The 26,433-nt window shown below is 40.8% G+C and overlaps 1 protein-coding gene across 1 annotated transcript in view; it reads left to right on the top strand.

Moving 5' to 3' along the window:
* xpo4 (exportin 4) overlaps nt 1–26,433 on the top strand; it is a 52,847-nt gene that overhangs the window by 6,631 nt on the left and 19,783 nt on the right. Inside the window, exons 4-8 of the mRNA XM_063499420.1 lie at nt 88–226; nt 3,611–3,727; nt 3,832–3,985; nt 15,176–15,288; nt 25,833–25,990. Coding sequence (XP_063355490.1) covers nt 88–226; nt 3,611–3,727; nt 3,832–3,985; nt 15,176–15,288; nt 25,833–25,990 — 681 coding nt within the window. The remainder of the gene's footprint in view (nt 1–87; nt 227–3,610; nt 3,728–3,831; nt 3,986–15,175; nt 15,289–25,832; nt 25,991–26,433) is intronic.

The following is a 26,433-nucleotide window of genomic DNA, read 5'->3' as shown; positions in this document are numbered from 1 at the left end:
TTTACAGACCTCACTACAAAAATCCAGTAGAACTTAATGTCTTGAAAGCAGGAAAAATAAATCAGAATGTCTTCCTGTTCCGTCTAGCCTGCAGAAGTATGTGCGTGAGCAGATCCTGCTAGCTGTGGCGGTCATCGTGAAGAGAGGCTCGCTGGACAAAAGCATCAACTGTAAAAGCATCTTACTCGAGGTCGGACAGCTCATCAGCAGCGGGAACCCCGCAGTGGTGAGAGAGACACAGCTGAATAATACATGAGTAGCTCTCAGTGGCCTAAAGCGTACGTGTTGTTAGTTACAATGTACACAAAATCAATCATCATCATCAGGTTAAGCAAGAGAGGGAAAAAAGTTTTTTGTCTTTGTTCGTTTATTTTTAAATATGAGGATTTTTAGGTTTCATTTTTTTATTTACCGCCTGGGATTCATCATACATTTGCACAGATAAATTGAAAAGAAACAACAGTTGAGACATTATGGCTCCAAGACTTCACATTTATACACTGTCAGAATAATTGATTAATTGCCCAAAAAGATGGAAGAAGTTAACCAAACTTTGCAAACGATGTGCACAATCAATGGAAAGTATTGGAATAAGACTTCTTGTTAGTAAAACTGGATTAAAGCTTTGATTCGTATCTGTTATATTTGGGACTTGGTGAGCCTCATTGGCTCCCTGGTTCAGATCTGGCTCAGATTACAGCGCAGTTGGAGAACAAAAAAAAAAAAAAGAGAAAGAAATGGCACAAAGGCTATGTTGAGAAAGCAGCTTCAGGCATGTTCTTGCGGTTAAAAGAAAGGACATCGAGGACCTGTCCTTTGATAAGCTATTTTTGAGTTTGGTGCTGTGGAGTGTTTGTGTGACTATTATGAGAGAAAAAAGGAAAAAAAAACACATACCAAGGTATAAAATTAATGCCAGAGTAGTTGTGCGCCTTACCACATTTTTTGAAACTTTGCTCCATAAATGCAAAATAATTGTCTCCCATATGTAAAAAATATAATCATATGACTTCAGCATGCTGCTCTGAAAAGAAAAAAAAATCATCCTAATCCAGTAGGTGGCACTACTTCATTTGTTTCTCATACGAGAAGGCAACTATGTTGTGTAAAGGGCTACAAATCAGACTGAATTTTACCGATCATGCACAAAATTATTTGTTGTTGTTTGGACTGAAATCCCCCAAATGGTCACCTTCTAATGACACCATATTCCCCCAGTCTTTTGAATCTGGCCCTAAAGCCCTTTTGTGGTTATGACTTCTTCGTCAGACGTGCTACAAAAACAAGTTGAAACACTGTAAAATGTCAATAAAAACTGAATCTAATAAACCAATATTTTATTCACAAGGGAGCACAGAAAAAGGATGGGACAGGGCCATGTTTACCACTGTGTAGCAACAACATTGTGTAGCAGCAACATTGTGTAAACATCTGGGAACTGACCCACTGCTGGACCTCTGGGAGAAGAATGCTGTCCCATTCTTGTCTGATAAAGGATTGTAGCTGTTCACAGTTCTGGATCTTTGTTGTATTTTTCATTGAATTATGTGCCAGATTGTTTTTATAATTGGTAAAAGGTCTGCAAAGGCCACTTCAGCGGCTGAACTCTTCCACTGTGAAGCCATGCTCTTGTTATAGATGCAGTATGTGGTTTAGGAAATATTCAAGGCCTTCCCTGAAAAAGGCCTCATCTCAATGGGAGCATATGCTGCTCCAAAACCTCTGGATACCTTTCAGCACTGATGCACTGGTGCATGCTGCCAATTCCATAGCCACCAGTGCACCCCCATACCATCACAGTTGCAGGCTTTCGAACTATGTGCTGATAACAAGCTGGATGGTTCCTCTCCTCTTTAGTTCAGAGGATGTGGCATCCATGTTTTTCAAAAAAAAATTCAAATTTTGATTTCTCTGACCGCAGAACAGTTTTCCACTCTTCTTCAGTTCATTTTAAATGGAGAGAAGTTGGCAGCATTTCTGGATCATGTTTACATATGGCTTCTTCTTTGCACGATCGAGGTTTAAGCTGCATTTGTGGATGGCACAGTGAGCTGTGCTCACAAACAGGGATTTCTGGAAGTGTTCTGAGCCCATGCAGTCTTTTCCATGACCGACTCATGCCCGCCTTTTATGCAGTGCCGCCTGAGGACCCAAAGATCACAGGCATTAAGTGTTGATATTTGGCCTTGTCCTTTGCACGCAGAGATTTCTCCTGATTTTTGGAATCTTTTAATCTTATCTTCACAAGTTTACCTCAAGGACTTTCTTTCATAAACTATTCCACTGTTTGTAGTGGGAGTTTTTTGCAGACTGGTAAACCTTTACGTCTGAGACACTCTGCCTCCTTAAGATTCTCTTTTTATACCTAATCATGTTATTGACCTGTTGCCAGTTTACCTAATTAGCTGCCAAATAATCCCCCAGCTGTTTCTCTTTTGTACCACTTTTGCTGCCCGATTCCAACGTTTTTGAGAGCTGTTGTTACCATCAAATGTGAAATGAGCTCATATTTTTCTTAATGATAGATTTTCTCAGTTTAATAATTTTCTGTGCTCTATTGTGAATAAAAGGTGAGCTTATGAGAATTGCAAATCATTGCTGTTTTTATTTACATTTTACAGCGTCCTAATTTTTTTTAAATTGAAATTTGTACAGTGTTTTAAATATTGAATTTCATAATCAATAATTAGTTGTTGAGACATATTAATCAAGCAACTCTTATTCAATTCTTTTTTTTTTTTTTGAATCATTGTATATCTTTTGGATGAACAAGAAATTTAAGGATATAATGTGTTGATTTGTCCTTTTTATATCGAGTGATGACTGGATATCTTCTTGCTGGTCCATAGACAAGCTCATAGATCACAGTGTGTACACTGTGATATTGAAATTTTTAGTGTAAATGAAAATTAATGTAATTATTCAATATGTAAATAGACAATTTTACTTTGGAACGTCACTGCCAACTAATCATCCCAAAGGCAAAACAAAATGTTTTCTAATTTTTTGTTTTCTCTGCTGTCCAGTTAGTGCTCCTGCTACCAAACACAACTTGTTTTTGTTTCTCTTCTTCGCCAATTTGTGTATCGTGGGACATTCATCAATAGCACACTCTAAAACGTATACACTTACGGATGTTTTTCACTGTTAAAGTTGCAGTTTCTCATAATAAACATGTCCTCAGTTTTAAACAATGAGATCAGTGTGTATACAAGTAATTCCTGTAAACCAAAGCTCAGGCTTCAGATAGGATGCTGCGTTTTGGCTGTCGGCAAAGCTTCTCCAACCACTTCTAAAATCTTTTGTTTGAAAAGTGCAGCCAATCAGAAGACGGTTGCTTTATTTGGAACGGTGAGAATAAGGAAACTGTAAATCATGTAAAATTACTCTACTAGACTCCAAGAATAAAAAAAGTGCAGATGGGGATAACTGTAACGTGCGCCCTTTAATCATCTGTGTTTGCAGTTAGCAGATGGTCTTTTCACGTGAGGCCTCAAGAGGTTTCCTTCTTTCCGGCTCGTGACAAATAATCTTTGAAAAAGATGGATGTTAGTGTAACTTTTTATGTAACCATTGACCTCCACAATCATACAATCATTCTCTCCTGCAGCAAACACTGGCCTGCTCCATCCTGACCGCTCTGCTCAGTGAGTTCTCCAGCTCCAGTAAGACCAGCAGCATCGGCCTCAGCATGGAGTTCCATGGTAACTGCAAGCGACTGTTCCAGGTTTGTCCCCCACTATCCCACCTGTCCTCTACGCTCTCCTGACGTATTCACTTTATTGCTCTTTAACTCATGCATCCATCTGTTCTTCCATCCACTTCTTCTAGGAGGATGGCCTCCGCCAGATCTTCATGATGACCATGGAGGTGCTGCAGGAGTTCAGCCGCCGAGAAAACCTCAATGCCCAGATGTCTTCTGTCTTCCAGCGCTACTTGGCTTTGGCCAATCACGTCCTCAGCTGGAACTTCCTGCCTCCCAATTATATCCTTTCTTTCTAAGAGACCAAGAGGTTTGATGCGAGGCTGGAAAGTCCACGATCAAAAAATTTAATTTTTAAGTCTTGACACATGAAGGTCAGGGGGAAAAAAACAGGCCCACCCAGCTACACTATTGAGCTTACAGTCAAACTACACTCTTTTTGTTTTGTGTCTTTGGTAACCTTGTTACATGCTTGATAGGATGGAGTAATAAGGTCTAGGAAGTCATGGAGAAAAAGTGCAGTATATTTGTAGTGTTAATCATCACTTCAGCTGGTTATGATAATATTTAACATTTTATGTCAGTTTATGAGCTGAAATCTGAAAACATTGTTAGACACAACTTGAGTGCAAGAGTTTTGGCAATAACTGGGAAAGTTAAACAGTATTACGATGTTATATATAAAAAGTGTGTGTGTGTTTACGTGGTTGTCTGCTTTGTTTTTTGCAGACCTTCCCTCTTTTATTTTATTTACCCAAATATTTTTAGCTGACTTTGTTTGTAAGCATCCTTTTTCTGAAGGTTATAGGTTTTAGGAAGAGACTGAGGGGAATGTCCTCATAAGTGTAGGTTTTTATTTGTGTGTACTTTTATGTGTTTTTAGTGTAAATAGAGCCTCACTATGGCCACCCTAATTGGTATTGGTATGTGACTATGCTGGTATGCATTGGCCAGGAATTCATATCGGTCTATCAGTTTTGCTTTGTTGTTCATCTCTTTTGCACACATCCGTGTTATCTTTGCAGTTGGCTGCATTGTTGAGTCGACTTAGCCACTTAGAGTGTGTGTGTGCATGTGTGTGTGTCTTAGTGTGTGCGCAGCCATGCTCATTACAGTCTAAATCCCAACTGCTTGGCATCCTCTCTGCCTGTCTGAGGGGATCTGGAGTGGCGCTTGCTGCCAGCCAGGGCAGTGTATCATTTTCAAAGAGGTGTCTGTATGTCCATCCCCCGTATCATTCCAATACACCACCACCCCCGGCTCAGCTTGTCGAGGCTCCCCTTGGTATGCCCAGCTCGCTCGAAGCAATACGTGTGCGCTCTCAAAGATACACTTTTAAGTCTTCTGTTTGTGTGAGCACAGTCAATTTTTAGACAACAGTTGAATTTGAATTTAGTGTCGGGTGTCTATACGAAGCCTCCAGAGCAGTTGTTGTACGTGTAAGGGACCTATTAGGTTGAGATTATGTGACTGTGAACTTACAACTAATAGAAAATAACTGATGATTAAATAGAAATTCCACTGTGTAATTAGAAGTCTAGATTGCTTGCAGTGCACATACCAGGCTTCTGCATTTGTTACGTGTAATAGCAGGATAAACTGACAATTGCTGGACCACAGCATAGCATGACCACATTCAGTACAGGCATGTTAACAATAAGGCTGCTTATGCTAGCACTCATATTGTTAGCTACACTGATCATTTTCTTCCCTTTAGTTAGGGAAGCTCGTAACTTCTTCCACAGCTTATTGCAGGCCCTGATGACTGTTGTCACGGGAGCAGACCATCAGCACGTCAGTGGGCTAAATGTAGATCCAGAAGTGTTGCTCTGTTTACTCTTCTATCAACAAATAGTCTACAGCACTTTGTTTGTGCTGGCTGGCTCTCTTCTGTCAACAGGACTAAACCCAAAATACTTAAAGTTTACTATTTACGCTTCATTTACGACTTGCAGCCCCATGTTTCACAGCTCACTGAGCTCAGCTGGATGTTCCTTCATTAGAAGCTGCGCTTAGGTGGTGTTTTTGTGCAGTGCACTACAGTATATCATCTCACTATGGCACATCAGTGTCATCTTATTGGAACAAGGAGCATTCTATCTATATACCGACATACCATTTTATAGCTTGATACCACCCAAGCCTTCTAACCAGACTCTATTTATAAATGCGAATGTCTTATTTTTTTAACCAGATTTCCAGATAATATTATAATATTGCATGTAGTAGTATTGAGGAATTTTTCATCTTTGCACACCCTGACTTTAATAGAATTTTAATCTTTTGTTTATTCAGAAGAGGTGAATCTTGTTCAAGTTCTTGAACAATAATCATTTAACAAAATTTTACAGTCAATCCTATGAGACTGTACATTGCACATTACAAATGTAATCACTTTTATAGTTGATATTTTAATGTGTAATGTTATTTTAAATTGAACTGCAACCATAAGAGCAGGTAGTGCTTCAGTTAGCTTGAATGACTGAGAAGCAAAGATAACTGCATCATTTATATTTAAATTGCGGTATAAGCTGCGCGCAAATAGAGCTGTAGTTCTCTGGTTTCTTGATGTTGAGTTGTCATAAATGTTCAGTGGACTGTCTTCGGCCATAAAAATAACATTAAAATTCTTAATTCAGGTGGTATTCTCCTTGATGTCCATGTGAGCGTATGTGATGTCTTCAAGTGTCTGTTGTTGAAAAGGGGAACAGATTGATGAAGACCACTGGGAGGCCCGGATAAGTGCGGTGGCCTGTCTGCAAGTGTCACAACACGCCTGTGCTGCTGCGTGGCGACGAACGTATGCCAGTGTGGTTATCAGGGGGCCTCTCCTTAATTGCATGGCTGACAGCAACTACCTTTCACACGAACACACACACACAAGCGCGCACGCACTTCTCTCCTAGTTCAAAAGAGCCTTTTTAAAAAGCCTCCCTCCCTCAGATGAACCGAGCGGCATGCCTGTCATCTGTCCTCGCCGCCGTCTGAAGCTCGGCCCTTTGGCTCTGGTGTCATCTGGTGGAGACACGCTCCCCAGGCATTGGTAGGCCACTGTCACTCCACACTGAGCTTGACTCTTGCCAGGGCCGCGTTCGAGCCTCGAGGCTGTGGCGGCAGTCAGGTGCTGTAAATGGCTGTCTGAGCTAACAGATGGATAAGCCTCCATCCTTGTGTGTTTGTTTTATGTAGATTTTTTTTCCTTATGATTTGGTTGTCTTTGCAATCAGTCTAAGTTGGGCTTTTCTCTGTAGCGGTTCATACTTGATTTATTTTTTTTTACCCATCTGTTTACCCATCTTTTTCCTCAGTCAAGAGGAAAGTGTAGATTTCACGGCGTATCAGCTCCCTGAATGTCAAGTTGTTTCAAGTTGAAGCACGGCTTTCTGTGCCTCTGCCACTGAGACGGTGTCTAAATTTCGATATGTCACTTGGCCTGTTTACACATGTTTGTGAAGCTTAATAAAAGTGGCATTAACTTCTCTGAGAAATAATTACCCCCAGCTGCCTGAATAGGAGTTATTCTTGTACTGAAGAGACGACTGTCATCCCACCACTTGTCTCTGCGTGGCTCGCTATTTTCTCGTCTTTAAGGATCAGTCTCTAGGCATTTTGGCCCTCAGGTTAAGGTTAGGATTAGGAGCGTGTAAGCTGATGCTGGATGTTTGCCTTGGCCCTGACCTGTATGGCGAATCTTTAGCAACTACTGTCTAAACACAGGTGGGAGGGAGAATACAGATGCAGCATATGCCGATGGACTTTTAGTCAGCTAGTGCATTTTTCAAGGCTGTGATAGATTTCAAGTATATTTTGTTTCTAATTCTAATCATTTCACTTCTTGCTGTGCGTCATCAATGAAATTAATATACAACCATCTGTGGTGTAACTTTCATAGCCTTGTCCACACAGTATTACTTCCTGATCTTGAAAAAACAAGCTGACGTTGAGCACAGTGGTGTAATTGCTTTAATTCAGTAGAGGGAGAATTAATGACAACTGCTGTGTAAACAGATGGGGGGGCCAAACAGTAGAAGAATATTGGGGTAAAGAAAGGGAGGGGGTGGCATCGCTGTGGAAGTATTCCTGGACTGTTATTTCACATGGCAAGGCTGCAGGGGAGTCTTAAGACAGGATATATCACTTAAACCCTACCACGTGCCTTAGCATAGCGCTGCGGTCTTCACACGGCCACTGGCAGACTCTCATCCAGTCTTCCTGTGCAGCGGGCCCATCCTCAGTCTGGATCAACAATAATGAATAGAGGATACAGGAGAAGCTTGCTAATCCAGGATCCTCCAGCATCAAGGTTGTCTAGGCTTGCAAAACGTTGATTGCTGAGATGGACTGATTGTTGGCTATTTAAAACAGTCACAAAAATACTGTCATGCTGATTTGCAAGGTGCTTTGTCTGCAAGTAGCTACTGTTGTGAAGGAGTTGGAAATGTGAAGCTGAAATAGAATTGTTGCAAAGGGGCTAAATCAATTTAGTCACAGAGTTGCAGAAACCTGGCATTGGTTAGCCATTTGAAAACCAATCTTTAGTTTGCAGTCAGCAAACTAAAGTGAATCCTCAATACTGGCATTGATTGTTTTATGTTAAAAATTGGACTCTGAGAACATGATCTCAGTGCAAGAAGCAAAAAGAGAATAAAGGAAGCAAAAAGAAATTAACACTCAGAACCCCTTTTACCTTCAGCAGTGCTGTAATTCTTCATTGCAGAGTTTCAATAAGGTGCTGTATAGATTCCTCAGAGATTTTGGTCCACATTGACATGATAGCATTTTACACTTGCTGCAGATTTCTTGGCTGCACATCCTTAATGCCAATCTCCTGTTCCACCACATCCAAAGGTTGCTCTGTTACATTGGGATCTGGTGATTGTGGAGGCCGTTTGAGTACAATCAGCTCCATTGTCATGTTTAAGAAACCAGTTTAAGATGCTTCGAGCTTTGTGACATGGCACATTATTCTATCAGAAGCAGCCATCAGAAGACGTGTACACTATGGTTATAAAGGGAGGGTCATGGTCAGCAACAATACTCTGGTGTGCTGTGGTTTTTAAGCAAGGCTCAGTTGGTGCTAAGGGATCCAAAGTGCTCCTAGAAAAATCCCCCACACTATTACACCACCACAAGCACCTTGACCCATTAATACAAGGCAGGATAGATCCATGCTTTCATGTTGTTTACACCAGATTCTGACCCTACCATTTGATGTTACAACAGAAATCGAGACTCATCAGAGCAGGCAGCGTTTGTCCAATCTTCTGTTGTCTGATTTTGGTGAGCCAGTATGGTCTGTAGCCTTACTTTCCTGTTCTTAGCTGACAGGAGTGGCACCTGGTGTGGTTTTCTGTAGTTCTCAAGTCTTTCTATCAGCTTGAGAACTTCTGCTCACTGAATATTTTCCCCTTTTCAGACAATTCTCTGTAAACACTAGGATGGTTGTGTGGGAAAATCCCAGCAGATCAACAATTTCAGAAAAACTCAGACCAACCCGACTGGCACAAACAACCGTGTCACATTCAAAGTCACTTAAAATACCTTTCTTCACCGTTCTGCTGCTCACTTTGAACTTCAGTCGGTTGTCTTGACCATGTCTGTGTACTTACACAATGAATTGCTGGCATGTTATTGACTGGTTTAGCTATTTGCATTAAAAAAAAAGAAAAGAAAAGAAAACTCACTGGCATAGTCCTTTTTTGCGTGCCCCTACAAGAGTTCACTATTGTGTTACAACCTGAAACATCTTAAAGAGTGTTCATAAAATTCAGGATCCCACCAATTTAATATAAGAAGAGTTTAGTTTTAGCATTAGTTGCCAACAGTGTTATTTAAAAACATTTTTTAGGCTTTCATGGAGGCACAGCAAGAAATGACACAAAACAAAATGTAATAACTTTTCTGATACTTTAACTTCTTATCTAGAATGATTAAGTCAGATTTGTCCTTGGCTACTGTTGAAATATTCGTAAATATAACATAAATAGACCCTCGGTCTGTTAACTCTTGTTTTTTATTCTAGAAATCTGTAAAGGAGCTGACAACGTACCATTAGTGTTCATATTATTAAATTTATAGTTTGTTCACTTTGAGTAGCATGTGGTAACAAAATCATCAAACCAGATTTGGCATTGAAACACTGTTGTTTGGATTTGTGGTGCACATAATTCAGCTGCTCAGTATGCTATGAAAGGAATCTGCCCACATTTGCTCCGTTTGAGTCGTGCGGTTGCTTTTTTGCTCAGCAGTGTGCATTGAATTATAGCCCACGAAGCGAAAGAGGATGGTTTTTAACTGCAACTGTGTTCCTTCATGTTTCGAAGAGGGGAGCGCTGCTTTGATGCACAATACCTGGGCTGAGGTAGTGTGCATCCACAAGTGCTGAACAGCCAGCTGTTTCTGATTTATTAGTGTTTCTTTGTTGGCTGGAGTTAATTAAGGTATTACAAAGTTGGTTTGAATGTCTGTATGATGGCAGTTTTGGAAGTTACATGTGAGAGCTCTGGGTGTTCAAATCTCTTCATTTGTATTTGATTTAAACTCTTGTGGTCAGTGGTTTACAGTGGCTGTGTGTGTGCGCATGTGTGTGTCTGTCAGTACATCTTATCTCTGCAGTGGGAAAACTGACGTGTCACTCTGGTTATTCCTGAGCCTGCTGGAACAGTTCATATAGTAGCAGGTGATGTCTTTTAAAAACCCACCAAACCACAGCCACATGTCCTAGTCACTCCATGTATATTACTCATCCAGGAGGCATGTACGCTACACACACGCACACAAACGCACACTCAACCACACCATCTTTTTTTTCCTCTCTTGTTTTTAAAAGAGCTGTTGAAGTTGTAAATTCACTTGTCAGCTCAGCAAGCTCCTCTGTTTATAAGCAGTGAACGTGAAGTGAGTGAACATTTAATGAGAAGTGGGTATTCAAACTGTAACTTTTAAGTCATGTAACTGCTTTAGAAAAGTGCATAAATGTTTTAATCGTAGTTAAGTGAGGAAATAAAAAATTGTCCATAGTTTCTTTTACACAGAGGACATATTGGGTGTACCACATCTATAAGTAAACCCAGAGAACATGCACGAGCCATGCCAAACTAATAGCCAGTGCTTAACGGTGATAAATTACATCAGTTATTACAAATATATAAAAAATGTAATGTCATTATATTTACCTACAAATACTTAAAGGTAGGTAAAGTGCAATAAGGGGTTAACAAGTAATGTTTTTACAGGAAACAAAGATAGAATTATGCTGTAATTTAGGTAATGTGTTAGTAACTTTAGGTAACGCGAGTCATTTTAGTGCTACTTAATTTCAGGTGTTTCACAGGAAGGGTGACAAATTATTCTGTAAGTAATTTTAAGTACTGTGTCATTTCTTGGTAATTTTGTGGCTAAACAAGCAATATTTCCCCATCTTACATTGCAAGTAGTCGAGTAGTGGAGTCTTTTAACTTTACCTAACTTCCAGGTATTTTACAAGAGAGGAGACACTCCTTTTGAAAGTTATGTTTGAACAATGATTGTAAAAGGGAAAAAAAATTAAGTCAGACTCAGTGATTGTAAGGTCGTGATGGCCAATAATAGTCATGGCATGTATTTTATTTTTTTTCTTGTAAGTTGTTAAGGGAAAACGGTCCTTATCGCATTTATATTGGTAAAATAAAAGAAGAGTTGAATAAAAGAACATCATGCACAGCAACATGGCGACTATTAAATAAAGATGTAGAAGGAGGAGAAAATTTTTCCACTCCATAATATGGTCTTGTAAGAACCTGACTTATTTTAGCAGGCCTACCCTTAAATATTTACTTTCAAATAAAATAATTACAGCCTGTACATACTTATAGTTATAGCATATTCATAACATATCTTCATACCGTGTACATTGTAACATACCCATACCATTTTTGTACCCTCATACCTATAACAGACCCATTTCTGTAATATATCTATATACCTATATTATTGCTAATATATATTTTGTAATATATCTATATCATGGCTAAAGCACTTCTGGATGGATGCAAACTGCATTTCGTTGCCTTGTACTTGTGACATGTGCAATGACAATAAAGTTGAATTCTATTCTAATTCTAATTAAAATTCCATTTCGTTACAAGGATATTGCACAGATATAAAAAGTGTTAATAAGCATACTGCACTTGGCTATATTATGTTATCTTTTTCCTAGAAAGTTGCTTACAAGTTATTTTCAGTCATCTGCTTGGAAGTTGTAAAGATAATATGTATTCCTGAGCACTAGTGTTTATAATCTGCTCTTAATCCAATACAGTGCAGGGTTCAAACCAATTACATTTCTTCCAGTTTTCCTCTAATTCTGCCTGTCAGACTACATCACTGCTCTGTCCATCTGCGTGAAATGGCTGAAGTAGCTGTGTAGTTATCATTCCTGAGGTCTTGTGAGTTTAGTCTCAGTCATTTGATCTTTAGGAGTGTTTGTACGACCTTTATCACAGAGGTGGTCCCTCCCTGAGGAGACTGCCTCTAGTTGTGTGTCGCAGGTTAGCCGCACTTGCATTAGGACCACGCATTAACCTGCTTCTCTTTTTCTTCCCTTTTATCTCTGGCCTCATAATTATATATTTTTTCTCCTGGACTTTTTCACTGATGATTGACAAACAGGAATTTGATTTAGAACATGAAAGGAACGTTAAAAGGCAACAACCTTGGCTAGTTTTATAAAGCCAACATGACAACTGACATTTAAGCTAGACAAAAAAAGAGTGTTTAAAATCAAGTTAAGAGGGGCTTTCAGTGGAACTAATCATGAAAGGAGACTGTTTAATCAGAATGAAATGGTTAACTCCAGTTGTTTGTTAACCATTGAGGAACACTCACTACTTATCTGACCTCTTTCTCATTCCCTCTAAGGTTCAGTTAGAGGTCCTGTGCCTCGCCACGACTATTTTTAAAGTAGCCCGAAAGCCAATCATTGGATGGACGGACACACACACAATCCCACAGGCCCTTAAACAGGTGCCAACTTCTGTGCCGAAAAGTGTGGTGTGGTGTGTTGTGGTGGGGTGTGTGCACGGGGAGTGACTGTCGACTGGTGTGGCAGGAATGCGTGACCTTGCCGGCCTCTGTCGCCGTTTGGCTTTGATCAAACATTCCTATGGAAGTTTCCTTGTGCTGTCACTGAGCCGCAGGGTAGTGATATGGATCGGTGAGCTTTTTTTTTTTTTTTTTTTTTTTTTGCTGTTTTTGCTTTTTTTTTTAATCTTGTTTTGTTTTGTTTTGTTTGTTTGGTTTTTTTTTTAAGTTATTTTTTCGTTGTTGGGGGTTTTTTTTAAGTTTTTTTTTTTTTCTTTTTTTTACCCTGTGTGTCCCTGAGTTTCATTTGAGGGGAGGGTGCAGCTTTGGGTGTGCAGTTAGCGCGTCCTGCCTGTGCCTGTGCCTGCGCAGGTTCTCCTGCATAACCCAACAGTCCAAATACTTGCATGTTGGGTTAACTGATGATTCCAAGTTGGCTGTGCACTTGAATGTAAGTGTGATTGCTTGTCTGACTCTCTGTGTTAGGTCTAGTGACCTGTGCAGGGTGCGTCCACCCCCCTACCCCGTAACAGCTGACATATGCTCCCGCCCTCAATGACCCTGAATTTGATAAGCAGTTAGGAAAATGGATGGATAGGCCAGTTTAGCCTTTGGCTTTAACTTGGGATTTAGCAGTTGGTAGCAACTATGGAAATTAATTTTTCACACATGAAAGCCAATGGTTCTCCTCAGTTGTAGCCAATTCTTGTTGGGTCTTAAACCCTTGCTCTGGCAAACAAAATATTTGATGTCATCCTTTGGTTTGGGATAGTGTCCCAAACCAAAGGTGTTTTCTGTCAGAAAAATCCATCTGTCCATGCGCTTAAGCAGGTTATGAGAGCATGTGTTAGAAAAATATTCTGTAAATTAATTCATAATGAAAAGCCTCAACTGAAGCTGTGAAGCTGTTGATATATACAGATAATCTCCGGTTTATTGAGCCTCCTGTGGGAGTTTGTTTTGACGAGGCCGGCGTTGGAGGGAGGATTGCAGAGAGGCCACGAAGAGAGAGGTTTGATGGATTGTTCTCTAGTGAGGTAAGAGATTGTTTGCACTTCCAAAAGTCAGGAGGACAGAAAACAGAAGGAACCTACTTGTTGTTTGATTTGTGGTGAAAATGTATTTTACAGTAGGAGGCGGATGATCAAAAGACAAATTTTTTTTTTTTTTTTTTTTGGCTTAAGGAACAAAGAAGTGGTTCTCAATGGTGGCTAATAGAAGCAAGACAAATTGACTGATGAGTGCAAAGTGTTGTGGGTTTTTGTGAGGTGCTTGGTTAAGGAGAGAGAAAAGCCCCGGTTGGCCTAGGGAAGGGGAGTAGTAAAAAGGATTGTTCTTGATGAGCTAAGGAGAAAATAAAAAAGCTTGTTGTGGATGTGTTTTTAGAGTTTTGGAATAAGGACAGGAAGTGTTGCGGCTGTGTAGGGAGAGTGTGTGTGTTGTGGGTTTGTGAAAAGCTTGTGGGTGCAGAGAAAGTCTTAAATAAGGAGACTGTGTGTTGTGAGAGCGTGGAAAAAAAGATTTGTTTGGGAGAAAGGAGACGAGGGACATTAAGATGAAAAGGTTTTTATAGCCTTCAGAACAGAGAGTGATTGTGGGTTTAAGATGATGGTTTCAAATGAGAAGGTCGGGTTGTGCGGACAAGGAGAGAGAAAGCGTCATGTTAGGACCAAGGAGTACAATTTAAAAATGTTCATGAGGGAAAAGAGTGTTGATTGACATGAGAGGACAGAGTGTGATAGAAGTATGAGGGGGGGCCTTGGTTTCAGGACTGGGAAGCAGTCCGAAGGAGGGACAAAGTGATTGGCTGTGGAGGGAGGGGGAGTGTTTCAGGGCAGTAAGGAGTCTCGAGGACGTCTTGCAGAGGAGTGGACAAAGAGGCCAAGTGTGGATTGGCTGCGGCGAGAGTGTGTCTGGAGCTTTTCAGATCTTGAGGAAGCAGAAGAGAGAAAACAGCGAAAGAAGGGAGGGCTGGTAGGAAGAGGGGTGAATAAGAGGACAAGAAGGGAAGAAGGTGTCAGGCAAAGTCAGAGGGTAAAGACTGGGGAAAGTCTGAGAAAGCAGATGAAGGAGGGAGAGGGACAGTGGGCAAAAGTGTGAGAAAGAATTTGAGATTTACTGTGTGGGTAAAAGCTGTGGCAAATGAAGAGCTGACAAAGGAGAAAGAAGGAAGAGCGAAGAAAACAAAGCCACCAAGGAGGGCAGGGTGAGAAAATTAGAAAAAACAAAAACTCGTGGAATAAAGATTGACAGGGTCAATGAGAGGAAGAGCTGGTTAACAATTGACAAGTTTCTCCTGCCAGTCAAACGAAACCAGAATATCAGTGTGCTCTTTGAGTGTGGTACTCCTCCCTCTCCTCCTTTTCCTCCTCCTCTTCATGCTGTTACTGGCCTTAACTGGCGGCGATTCACTGGGGCGCCACTACATCGCCATGTTCGAGGCCACGCAGAACGTCACGCTTAAGCCCACAGAGACCTGGAGGGAAGCGCTATTGGACACACGTGTCATGGACCTCTTCTTCACTGTGAGTATCCCGTCCATGCTGGATTTCTGTTTTTCTTCTCAGAGCTCTACCAGCTTCTCAAATTTGTATTTTATTTTATTTTATTTTATTTTATTTTAATTTATTTTGAAGTGTTTGGTCCTGAATTTGAACCTTAAACCCTGATGTGAAGTATCATGAGTTCCTCTGCACACTTTCGCATGCATGAAGTTGTTACAGTAGCTTCTGATGAATCTGATGAAACTTGTATAGCAATGGTTGCCTCCACCAGAATCACCAGTACACCAGAAGACTTTTTTCCCCCAAAGTTTTCATCCAAAACAAAGTCATTTTTGTCTCTTTATTGTGTTGTTCTTGTCTCCTCCTTTCCTCTCCTGACCCCTAGAAGGCGGTTTATTTATTATAAGCAAAGAGAGAGAACTCGTCTTTTCATGTGGGGCAGAAGGATTTCGTTTGACCGCCTCGTTTTGGCACATCTTAAGTTTGCACTAGCTTTGTGGGTTTATTGAATGCACCATTAAGTAGATTTATGAGTGCTTTGCCGTGGGGTCATGTTATTGTGTTACTGTCCAGAGAACCGCCCGGTGCAGTAAATGTGTATTTTTGTTCCGTGTGTTTTAAGAGACGGCCCACGCTGGCTGAGCACACAGTGCGGATGAGAGGATTGGAACAAACTGGTCAGCTCTTCTTCCTTCCAGCATCCATCTATGCTCACTGGCGGCCAGTTACCAGATACTGCTTCACTGTACAGCCTTTCAGTTGCCTGCTGCCATATGTGGCTCCTTCCTTTTATCTTCCACCTGTCCTCTACATCTCTACTAAATGCTACTGAAGCTGTGGGCTCAAAAAATTTTGAACTTGATGCAGCTAAAAAAAAAAGAAGACTCTCTGACTTTTGCTGACTATTGTTCCAAACTATTTTAGATTGTGGTGGCTGTTACTCCTGATTCAAATCTTGGATGGGGGTTTTACATCCAGTTTTGCAGACATACTGCCGAGAGCAGACAGGCTTCGATTGTTTCGTTTTTACAATTGTGGTCACACATCAAGCCTCGAGGTGGCTAACTGGGAAACCCTGGATGGGTGACTGTTGATTTCTGCTTAGGTTACAGACGGTAGAATTAACATCAGCATCACCAGTGATCTGGACTCTGGCTGATCTCCCTCTCTATATTTTAGGCCATTTAATACAAATCAGTGTTGTTGTGGTGCCACAGCTTCTCTTGGGTGTTATTCTTTACAGTGTGCGGCTACTTCAAACATTTTACAGCATCGTGTCTCTCACTGGTTTCAAAAGCTTAACTATATCAGGAGAATTCCCCATATTCTACATCTGAATCCAGTTTACGAGTTTTGAAGAAGAAACTGAAAAATCTGCAGAAATTATTTGATTCTATCCAGTCAACATGAAAATTTATTTAATTGTGAATTATTCTGAATGTGATATTTCATTGGTTATATGTCTGCATATCCTGTTGGCCAGAGGTATGAGTTTTTCTTTCTCAGCTGCGACTACGATCCTGTCATTTTCCTCTGCTGTGTCTGGAGAGCTTTGTTGCTGTTGGTGCTGTTGAACTGGTGAAACACTCATTTTGTTTTCTCCCATAAGCCCTCATTTGCATTGCCTGATAATTACTACTCTTTGACAGTCTCAGTCTTTTTCTTCTTCTTCTTTTTTTCTCTCTGCACAGCAGAAAGTTTTCCCTCTGATTGTCACGACTTTGATCACAAAGAAATCACCATTAACTGTAATTGGCGCTAAGCAGTGGATGTAATCACAGTTTTGTTGTACAAATTACAGCAGCCTAATCAAGGACTTGATTGGCCGATCACGGCCGTTTGGCTCCAATAAAAATATTTGTCGTTTTTCCGTAGCTTCTCTTTGCTGCTGGAATCTGCGGGATGCTTTTTGCGTCAGTTTCAGTTTTCAGACCTCCCGTTTCATCTCTCGCTGCGGTATTTCTAGTAGCTCAACTGTTTGTTATTGTAAGGCTGCTGTGGAGATGTCAGCTGCTGGTGTGTGCGTGTGTGCGTATGTTGCACCATCATCCTTCTTGTGTTGTCTGCATTTTCATGTGTGTTGCTAACACACGTCCGTCTCTGCGGGATTATGTCAGTTTGACAGTTTGAGCTTGTGCACTAGCTGTTTCTGCATACCCTCTGTTTGGATCTGAGGTGTGTTTGGGTGTGTTTATTCACTTTAATGGGATACTCTGCTGTCTCAGCTGCTGTGTGTCCCTGAGTGGCAACAGGCTAAAGAGTGTGTCTGCGTCTGTGTGTGTCGAGGGGGGGTCTTATAGACACGCGCCATCAGGGTCACAGTCCAGTGGCAGGATTAGAACCCAGCCCAGGATTAGGGGCCCCTGTTAACAACCACAGTAACCCAACCATAACACACACACACACACACACAGTTCATCCTATTGAGGGCCTCTTGGGAGTCTCCCTCTGTCTGTGGGTGGGTGCCTGTCAGTCTCTCTTCCATTGCCCCGCTTATCAGTGCTGTGAGTTAAAAAAGAAGCTGTTGTGAATGCAGACAAAAAAGTTTAGTTGTTGATCAGAGACATCGCACATATTGTTGATTTATTTTTTTTGTTTACCCCGTAAGCTGTAAAAGGCTGATGGGGTATTGTCACCACACCTCCGGTGGGCAGGCAGGCAAGTTTGTGAATCCCATAACTCAAGAAGGAGGCGATGTACGATTTTCAAATTAATACCATAGGTCTTCGAATCTCGCTGACTTCAACCTCAAGGTCAGAGGTCAAGTTTTCTTAAAATCTTGTGAACACAATACATCAGGAAAGATGTCCCCTAGGATTTTCAAATTGATGCCATATGTGCATCTACTAGGAAGCTGAGGGGAGTAGCACTGGCAGCCACCAGTATTTTTAATTTTTATTTATTTCTTTTTAAACGGTTTTTTAAAAAAATGTTTTAATTCTCAGCAATCCAGGATATTTTTATAATTAAGAGCTCTGGACTTTTTCCTGTCAACAGTTTCTTTTTTCTTGTTTTTTTTTTTTGTTTGTTTGTTTATATGGAAGGAGGAAGCAAGAAACACAAGCTGCCAGGTGATCACAAAGAACTTCACAGTCCTTCACAGTAGCTGAAACTTACCTTGAAAGAAAGGGTAAAACTAAAAATTAGTGTTTATACTGTCTGTTATAAACATCAGTTAAACTTAACAGAATGACTTCCTGGTTAAACTTTGACTTGCCTGGAATGTGGAATATAACAAATCTGACCTTAATGTGGACAGAGCTTTTGAGAGTAGGGATGGTCCTTTAGGTCAGTAATTACAAAAGTAATGTGATAGTTAATAGTTATAAAACTATGCAAATAAGGCCTAAATTGAACAGCAATAAATTGGAAGTAGCAGGCTAACCAAATAAAAGTCAAAGGCAGGCATTAAAGCAAGTGGCTTGAGTAAGTCTGTAAGTTCACTGACAATTACTAGAATGAATCTACAAACCAATGAGATAATACTGGAGGCAGATTATTAGTGACCACCCAGAGCAGAGGTTGAGATCTCCATTCTGGCTGAGAGGACGAGCACATATCTCAGAAGTCATCTTGATAATTATGCAGCGCGTCGAAGCCATTCGGCTGCTGAAAAGACGCTCAGTCCACCCAAGTGTCATTCTGGCCCCCTGGGTTTTTTGGAGAAAAGCACTTATCTGTTTTCTCGCTTTAGCTCGGGACAATTATGGCTGTGAGATTCAGGGAAGGGGGATGATGGATGAGGAGAAGAGGGTAAGAAACAAGAGATGGGAAGAAAATACAAACAGTAGGAGGAATGAGGGAAATGGGAAAGAGAGCGAGGAGAAAATTAGAGGAGGTGCAGGAATGGAAGGAGGTAATCTTGGTGGATAGAAAAAGATGGAGCAGACAAATACAATTTAGAGGGAGGGAATTGAGGATGCAATTTTCAGGAGTGAGAGAGGTTTGGGGATAAATGGGCTGCTGGAGATTGAAAAGAAGAAACCGCCACTGATTGCTCCTTCAAAATAAACTCACTCCACTTTTGTCGATTTTTAACACCTCGTGATCACGGCGCACCCTGCCACTCCAACCGAAAAAGAGAGCAGAAAAGAAGGCAGCACAAAGGGGCACGCACATAAGCGGAGGCGAGTATGTTTTGGCCCCCCAACTATGGATTTTTTTGTTTGCTGTTTGCTGTTTGTGTTTTTAGTTTCAGTTTGCCTCCAAGTGTTTAGAGAGCAGCATCAAATTGTGATTATGTACCCTTGCACTAACGTAAATCATGCAATGAAATCAGATGTATCTGGTTTATTTCATCATGAGTAGGAACACACAGGAACAAAAATGAAAGCACAGGCACACAGCCTTACAAACTCACATATAATCTAATATTCCTTTTGCTCTTTCAAAACTTGAGACATGTATCCAACACAAATCTCTAGTTACATAATATCGAATTATTTCCTAGTTGATAAGAACAGTCTGTAAAGTTGCAGTAGTTGAGTCGTGGTTGTCGTGACACGCTGGAGTTGGAATATAAGAAGTCACAAGAGAAACAAAGCGATTACTCAGGTTTTTCCAACGTTGCATGGTAACATCTCATCTTTTCCAGTCTCTGTGGAATCTGGGAATCTCTATGCACCGATGCATCACTAACCCACCAGCAGACCACTAGCCCAGCTCCCTATTGTGTATTTTTTTTAAGGTTCACAACAAGCTGAAATGATGTCAGGTTACATTGTTTGGCAGCAGTGATGAAGCCGATTCTAACGTGTGAATTGTGTGCTCCAGTCACATTAGGGAAAACGGTGACTGGGGACGGCAGCACAACCAAAATTATTGCAGCCGTGTGCAGTCGACTTGTGATCTTGTTTTCTTTGAAATGGATGCTTTAAAGACTGAGACCAGGTCTCACACACATTGTTGTTGTGACTTTGATGCGTTAGGATGAAACCAGTCAGGTTTTGGGTTGTTTGCAATTGAATGGGATCAAGTTGGCAATTCAGATTAACTACTTCTACTGCCTTATAGATCTGAAACAGAAATTCTGAAGTTCCTCCACAAATAATGATGTTGTTGCTGCAGGTCAGGGATTTAACTGCATAATGACATAGACGCTCAGGGGTCTTGCTTTCATCTAGGAATACATGCAATAGGTGTAGGCTGCTGGGGGATTCTCATGATGCACTGAGGATTTCTTCTTCAGGCAGCTTTCTCATTCACTATGTGTTAATAGAACTCTCCGCGCTGAATCATACTTGTTATTAATCTCTGTCTCTCTTCCACAGCGTGTCTCTTATCCTGTCTTCCTTCTCTCTCCCCAACCGGTCACAGCAGATGGCCGCCCCTCCCTGAGCCTGGTTCTGCCGGAGGTTTCTTCCTATTAAAAGGGAGTTTTTCGTTCCCACTGTTGCCAAAGTGCTTGCTCATAGGGGGTCATATGATTGTTGGGTTTTTCTCTGTATGTATTATTGTAGGGTCTACCTTACAATATAAAGCGCCTTGAGGCGACTGTTGTTGTGATTTGAATTTGAATATAACCAGAATACAACAAGTTGGTACCTAGTTGAGTTAAGTCTCATGTTGCAAAAGAGACACATCATATATGAGTTACATTCATTGGTACAGATTGACACAGATTGCCGAAGTTTGCCAAACTGTCTGCATTTGTAAATAAGAAGGAACTTATTTACAAACCTTCACCAAGCAGTCTCAGTCTGACTGTGATTGGTTGGAGAATGGTTGCCTCCTACCATGTGAGCTGTGCAGTTCCTGTGCAATCGAATGTCGTTACCCAGCAGTTGAGGGTTTGCACACTCAACCTCTGGGTAACTAGTTAGTCACTATAACTATCTGCAATCTTGCAATTTTCTTCCTAATGACAGAGCCATTAGGCATTTAAATTTACACTTTTTTTTTTTGAGAACCAGCTGGTTGTTAAGGTCAAAAGTTTAGTAACTAGGATTGTGAAATGCCTTAGTCTCTCATTTCCCAGTTGTACCTAGATATTTAGGTTACAGGATGACTCTTTACTAAACCTCTACATCAGCTATTCCTAGCTGAGAATGAGATGGAGGATGATAGAGTATATGCTGTGGGACATTTATCAAATTTGAGAGGTTTTCTAGGCCAGTTTTATTATACAAATTTAAGTGCACATTTTGTTTTTTTAATTCGGTATTTAAAACAGTAGTGAAAACGAGCACCGAATTATGATTACTGTGTATTGTTTCTTAAATTATAGAAAATGTACTATATTATGATGTAGATTACTGAAATTGTGTTCACATGCCAACTAGACACCCACAAAGACGGAAGAAAAAAGCCTGCATGCGCTAAAGCATTACATGTTTACCAGTAAACACAATCAGTGTGGAGTGCAGGGACTAATGAGGCTGCAGCAAAGGCCTGCGGGCAGACAGTAACCCAATCTGAGACATGGAGGAAGAGAGAGTGATGGTGGAAAAGAGCGAGCGAAGACAATAAGTTGGAAGCACTGTGTTGATTTGAAAAAACAGAAAGATGAGCCTCTGAGCCCCCTGAGGTAACAGACACCAGGCTTTGTCTCGTTCTATAAATATCATTCCTCATTTCTCCCTGCCTTTCCCTTTCTCCCACTCCTTTTCTTTGTCTGTTCTTTTGCTCTTCATCTGCATCCTCTCGCCGTCTTGTCTACCTGTCCTTTTCTTTCATTTTTTTTCTCTTTGCTGGTTCTCGTCTTCCTCACCCCACTCTACCACTCTTTCTTCTCTCCCTGGCTACATAATTTATCTACGATAGTGTCAGGTGTTGAAGCTTGGTACTTTGATATACACTGAAAAGCGTGTGTTTTGGAGTTGAAATCCTGTTTAATCTAATGAGAGCTGCTCTAATGAAAGTCAAGGTTTGGGGCCTTGGGGTAAATGCATTTGAACTTCAGTGTCTCAATGATAATCTCAAAAACAGGGAGTATTGCAGTCAGGATTTCATATTTAATAAATCTAGAAACCAGTCGTGGTTCCCATCATTCTGGTACATCTTGATCTTGGTTTCATCTGTTGAAAGAATTTTTCAGAGCTCTTCAGCCTCTTTTACATGTTTTCTAGTGATATTTAATCTGCCATCCTTGTTCATGAGTGTAACCAATGGATTGCACTTTGTAACTCCTCTGAATTTCTAGTCTTGTAGACGTCTCTTTATTGTGGACCTTAATACTCCTGCAGAGTGTTCTTGACTTGGCTAGCTCTTGTTAAGGGTTTTTTTCTTAACCAAGGAAAGAATTTGTAATCATCTCCTATAGTTGTCTTCTATGGTCTTTTTTAAGGCCTTTTTATGTTGGCGAGCTGATCAGTGAACATCTAATTATTAAGATATCTGCCAGATTGATTTGCCCCTCCAAAGTTTTTGCTCAGATAGGTCTGCAAATTTAAAATAGACCTGAAAATGCATCAATCACAAAGTTCTTTGTCAAAATGACCCCGCTTTCATGTCGAGGACCATTATTAGCAATGAGAGCTGGGTCCCCAGCTACAGACAAATGGCAAAAGAGCAGTTTTCAGAGGAAGAATCTGCATATTTCAAGGCCAAAGGTGTCAGGAGCGCATTTATTTATTTATTTTTTCTGGTTTGATTTGTGAGTCGTGAACCATAAATCTGTTACCCAGAATTGGATTGTTAACACAATCCAAATCATGGCGAATTCCAATTCAGTTAATTGAAGTATGGGGGTGCCGGGGGATTTTGGCCACAACAAATCAAATCTTTGCTTATCTCTGCTTCGTTTGCCCGGTTTACCTCCCTGGAATGTTTTCATTTTCTTTTAAACAACATTTGAAGTTAAAGGACAAAGACGGAGCAAGAAGGGATGCAATGCTTCAGTAACAGATTCTCGTAGCCTTGGAGCTTATTAAATTGGAATGAGAACTCACTAACAGAAGATGCCAAATGCTGGATCCACAGAAATTCAGGAGGATGGAGGTTGATTATCAGTTTATTATATAGCCTGTTCCCATTTAAAATGATGTGAACAAACTGAACTTTACAACCTTTTGAAAGAAGATCTTTTGTTTTGGAATAGAGTTTTTATTAAACTGGCTAAGATTCGTTTAAATAGCGAGCTATCCCTAATATACTGATAAGTGGTGTTTTATATTCCTCAAAATAAAGAAAATCACCTGTGCCAGAAAGCTCTCCTTGCTTTCATCCACTCCCCCCAGACACACACACTCACTCGCACGCGCTCGCTGAGTATCTCTACTTATAGTCAGACTCGAGGCGACTGACATTACTGGCATCGCATGGTTCACTCGCCGGTGCAGCTGCTTTTTCAGAGCTCGCGCTGTTCAGTCCTTGGGTCTCGCTTGGGTCTGCCTCTTACACCCCTCCCTCTTTCTCTTTCTCTCTCGCTCACTCACCAGTTGCCCCTCTCGCCTCCTCCCCTGTCCTCTCGCTGAGCTCTTCCAGAGGATGACTTCACGCTCTGGAAGAGGGCAGCGGCGGAGAGGACTAACGTTATGCTACGTTAGCATCTGAGCTCTCTTCCCAGCAGCGCGGCTTACGACAAAACAGACACCACAGCTGTAGGGAAGAGAAGAGAGGAGGAGCGGGGAGAAGGGGCGATAAAGAATTTAGAGGGGGAAGCAAGAAGGGGAGAACATTTGAGGGGAGGAGGAGGAAGCACCAGCAAAAGGAGAGAGGGAGGTTGAAAGTTTGATTGCCTCAGCGATGGGGCCATGTGTTGGTTTAAGAGTGTGGAGTTGATGAAGGAGCACTCTCTGTGGATTTAAGAGGATGACAGTTGAGGAGACCGGAGAAGAAGAAGAAAAAGGAAAAGAGCCCGGACCGACTGAGAAGAGAGCCACAGCGCACAGGAAGAAGGAATTTGAGCTCCAGACGTGCACATAGTGGAAACACATGTTGCTGAGAGGCTGTGATGACTTTCAGAGCTTTTACTGCTGCTGCTGCTGCTTTGCCATACACTTGCCTGTCTGCATGCACAGTCAAATCCAACAATGCTTTTTCTCTTGCTGAAGTGTGACCTTAAACAACAAACCAACCCTCGAATCCCACTACTGAATGGAAGCTCACAACTGACATGAGACTGAATCAACCAGTTTAGTTTTCGTTGTTTTTCTCCCCCATCAGGAGTCTGTTTCTTCCTCTTCTATTTTGATTGAGGCTGCTCAGCCATTGTTTGTTTGAGACCTGGGTCACAGTGACAGATCACAATCAATTCGCCATTTCACGACGCCTCAGTGTGCTGTGTAGTGGGATTACACCAGTGAGTATAAATCCTGCAGGGTATCAGCTGGTATGGGGTTTTTTTTCGCAGGTGGGGACAGGAGGATGAGGCAGGTTCACCTTTTCATTCTTGACCTGGGCCATTTCTATTTCAAAGTGGTATTTGTTACATTGCAGTTTAATTTTAAGAATAAATGGAAATAAAAACTTATTAAAATGCAGAATGCCAGGGGCAGTGTTTAATTATGACATAACAGTCACACACTGATTAGATATTATTTCAAAAATCATTATCATTAAACTTCTGATGGGTAAGACATATTGTCAATAGTGCTGTCATAAAAAACTATGGAAGAAAATGGTCCATAGGGGATGTGAACTGTCAGTCTAAGTATTCATGAATGCTGCGTGCTGCTATCAAAACTTGTCTTGGCCATTTATGAAAAAATTACAGGTCAGTATATTTACAGGTCACTTGGTTGTGCCACAACAATCTTCCCTGGGATGGTTGGTTATGTTTGTTATTAGGAACAGACTACATTTTACTGGTCACACACTTATCGTGGGCTTTTGTTCTTGAACCTGCCAGAAAGGTCTGACGATGAACATAATAATAATTTAAATAAATAATATTGTTGAAATTTAGGTGACAAATAATTTCACAGTAATTTGCAATGACTGTTGAATAATTGGAATATCATTCCTAAGTTAAAAGAAAGAGAAAATCAGACTAATAGGTTTTGCCAAGCCCACCCATATGGAAAAGATTTATATAAATCTTATAAAGTTTGTATCGGTCTTGTGTGAAACTTGTATGAAAAGCATACAAGAGTGAAAACAGATATAAGATCCCTTGAAAAATTATATAAATGAAACTTGTATGTTTTGGATACTTACTAAAACAATATATGAAAGTGGCCACTTTCATGAGTAAATCATATAAGCCTTATATGATTCACTATATGAAGTAGCCCACATCTGATGCAAGTCTTATAAGTTTTTTCTATTTCTTTTCCATATGGGCAGGGTCAAGTGTGTTCAAGCGCTGCTTAAGATTGTTGTTCTCTAGGTTATCCTAATATTTGATCATGTGTATAGTCCAAAAGAAACTTTTGTTTTCTTTTGGCTGATGAAAACTGATGAAAAAGATCATCTTTTCTTCTTCACTAAATTGTTAAAGCTGACAGACGGTGTTCAGCGGTTTTCCGTACTTTTGCTGTACAGGAGTACTTCATTATCCGGAGCACTCACTGCTTCATTGTGAACTGATTATTGTAGAGGTTCTGTCCTTTTTATGCGAAGGCTCTGCTTTTCTACTTTAAAAACAACGATAAAAAGAAATTCTCCCCTCTCCTCTTGTTCAGGTACACAGGAAGATTCGAGAGGACTCTGACATGGCCCAGGATTCCCTTCAGTGCCTGGCCCAGCTGGCCTCCATGCACGGGCCTGTATTCCCAGATGAGAACGCCCAGATCTCTTACCTGGCCCACCTGATGGAGGGGCTGCTCAGTATGATCAATGGGTGAGTGACTATAATAGTTACTGCAGTAGTCTTCGTTTATGTGCTTATGTTGAGGTATTGAAGTCGAATTTTGGCACAGGTATGGAGAAATGTATCAAAAGTAGATACCAAATTGAATTCTTGTTATTGAGAAACATTGACACCGGTCAGATGTTTTAGCCATGCTAGTAGAATTGTAATGTCCGACGGTCAGTTGAATGGCATTGATTTGTGAAGGATTTAAGTTATAAACCACAATGTGATAGCCAGCCAAGTAAAGGTCAGAATTTTCTGCCAGTGCCATCAGCCTTATCTGTGCTTTGCATTTTGTTTTGGTTATTCAGAAAGAGTTAGCTTGCATGCTTGCTAATCTGCTCCACATGGTGATTATTGCACCTACTAAGATGAACATGTTAGCTTTGCCATTTAAAACACATTAGATTTTGCAAAGTATGCACTCTTTT

Source organism: Pelmatolapia mariae, linkage group LG16_19, assembly GCF_036321145.2.
Source record: "Pelmatolapia mariae isolate MD_Pm_ZW linkage group LG16_19, Pm_UMD_F_2, whole genome shotgun sequence".
NCBI classification, from domain to species: domain Eukaryota; kingdom Metazoa; phylum Chordata; class Actinopteri; order Cichliformes; family Cichlidae; genus Pelmatolapia; species Pelmatolapia mariae.
The sequence above is the reverse complement of the archived record's forward strand: the minus strand, read 5'-3'. Positions and strand labels throughout refer to the sequence as shown.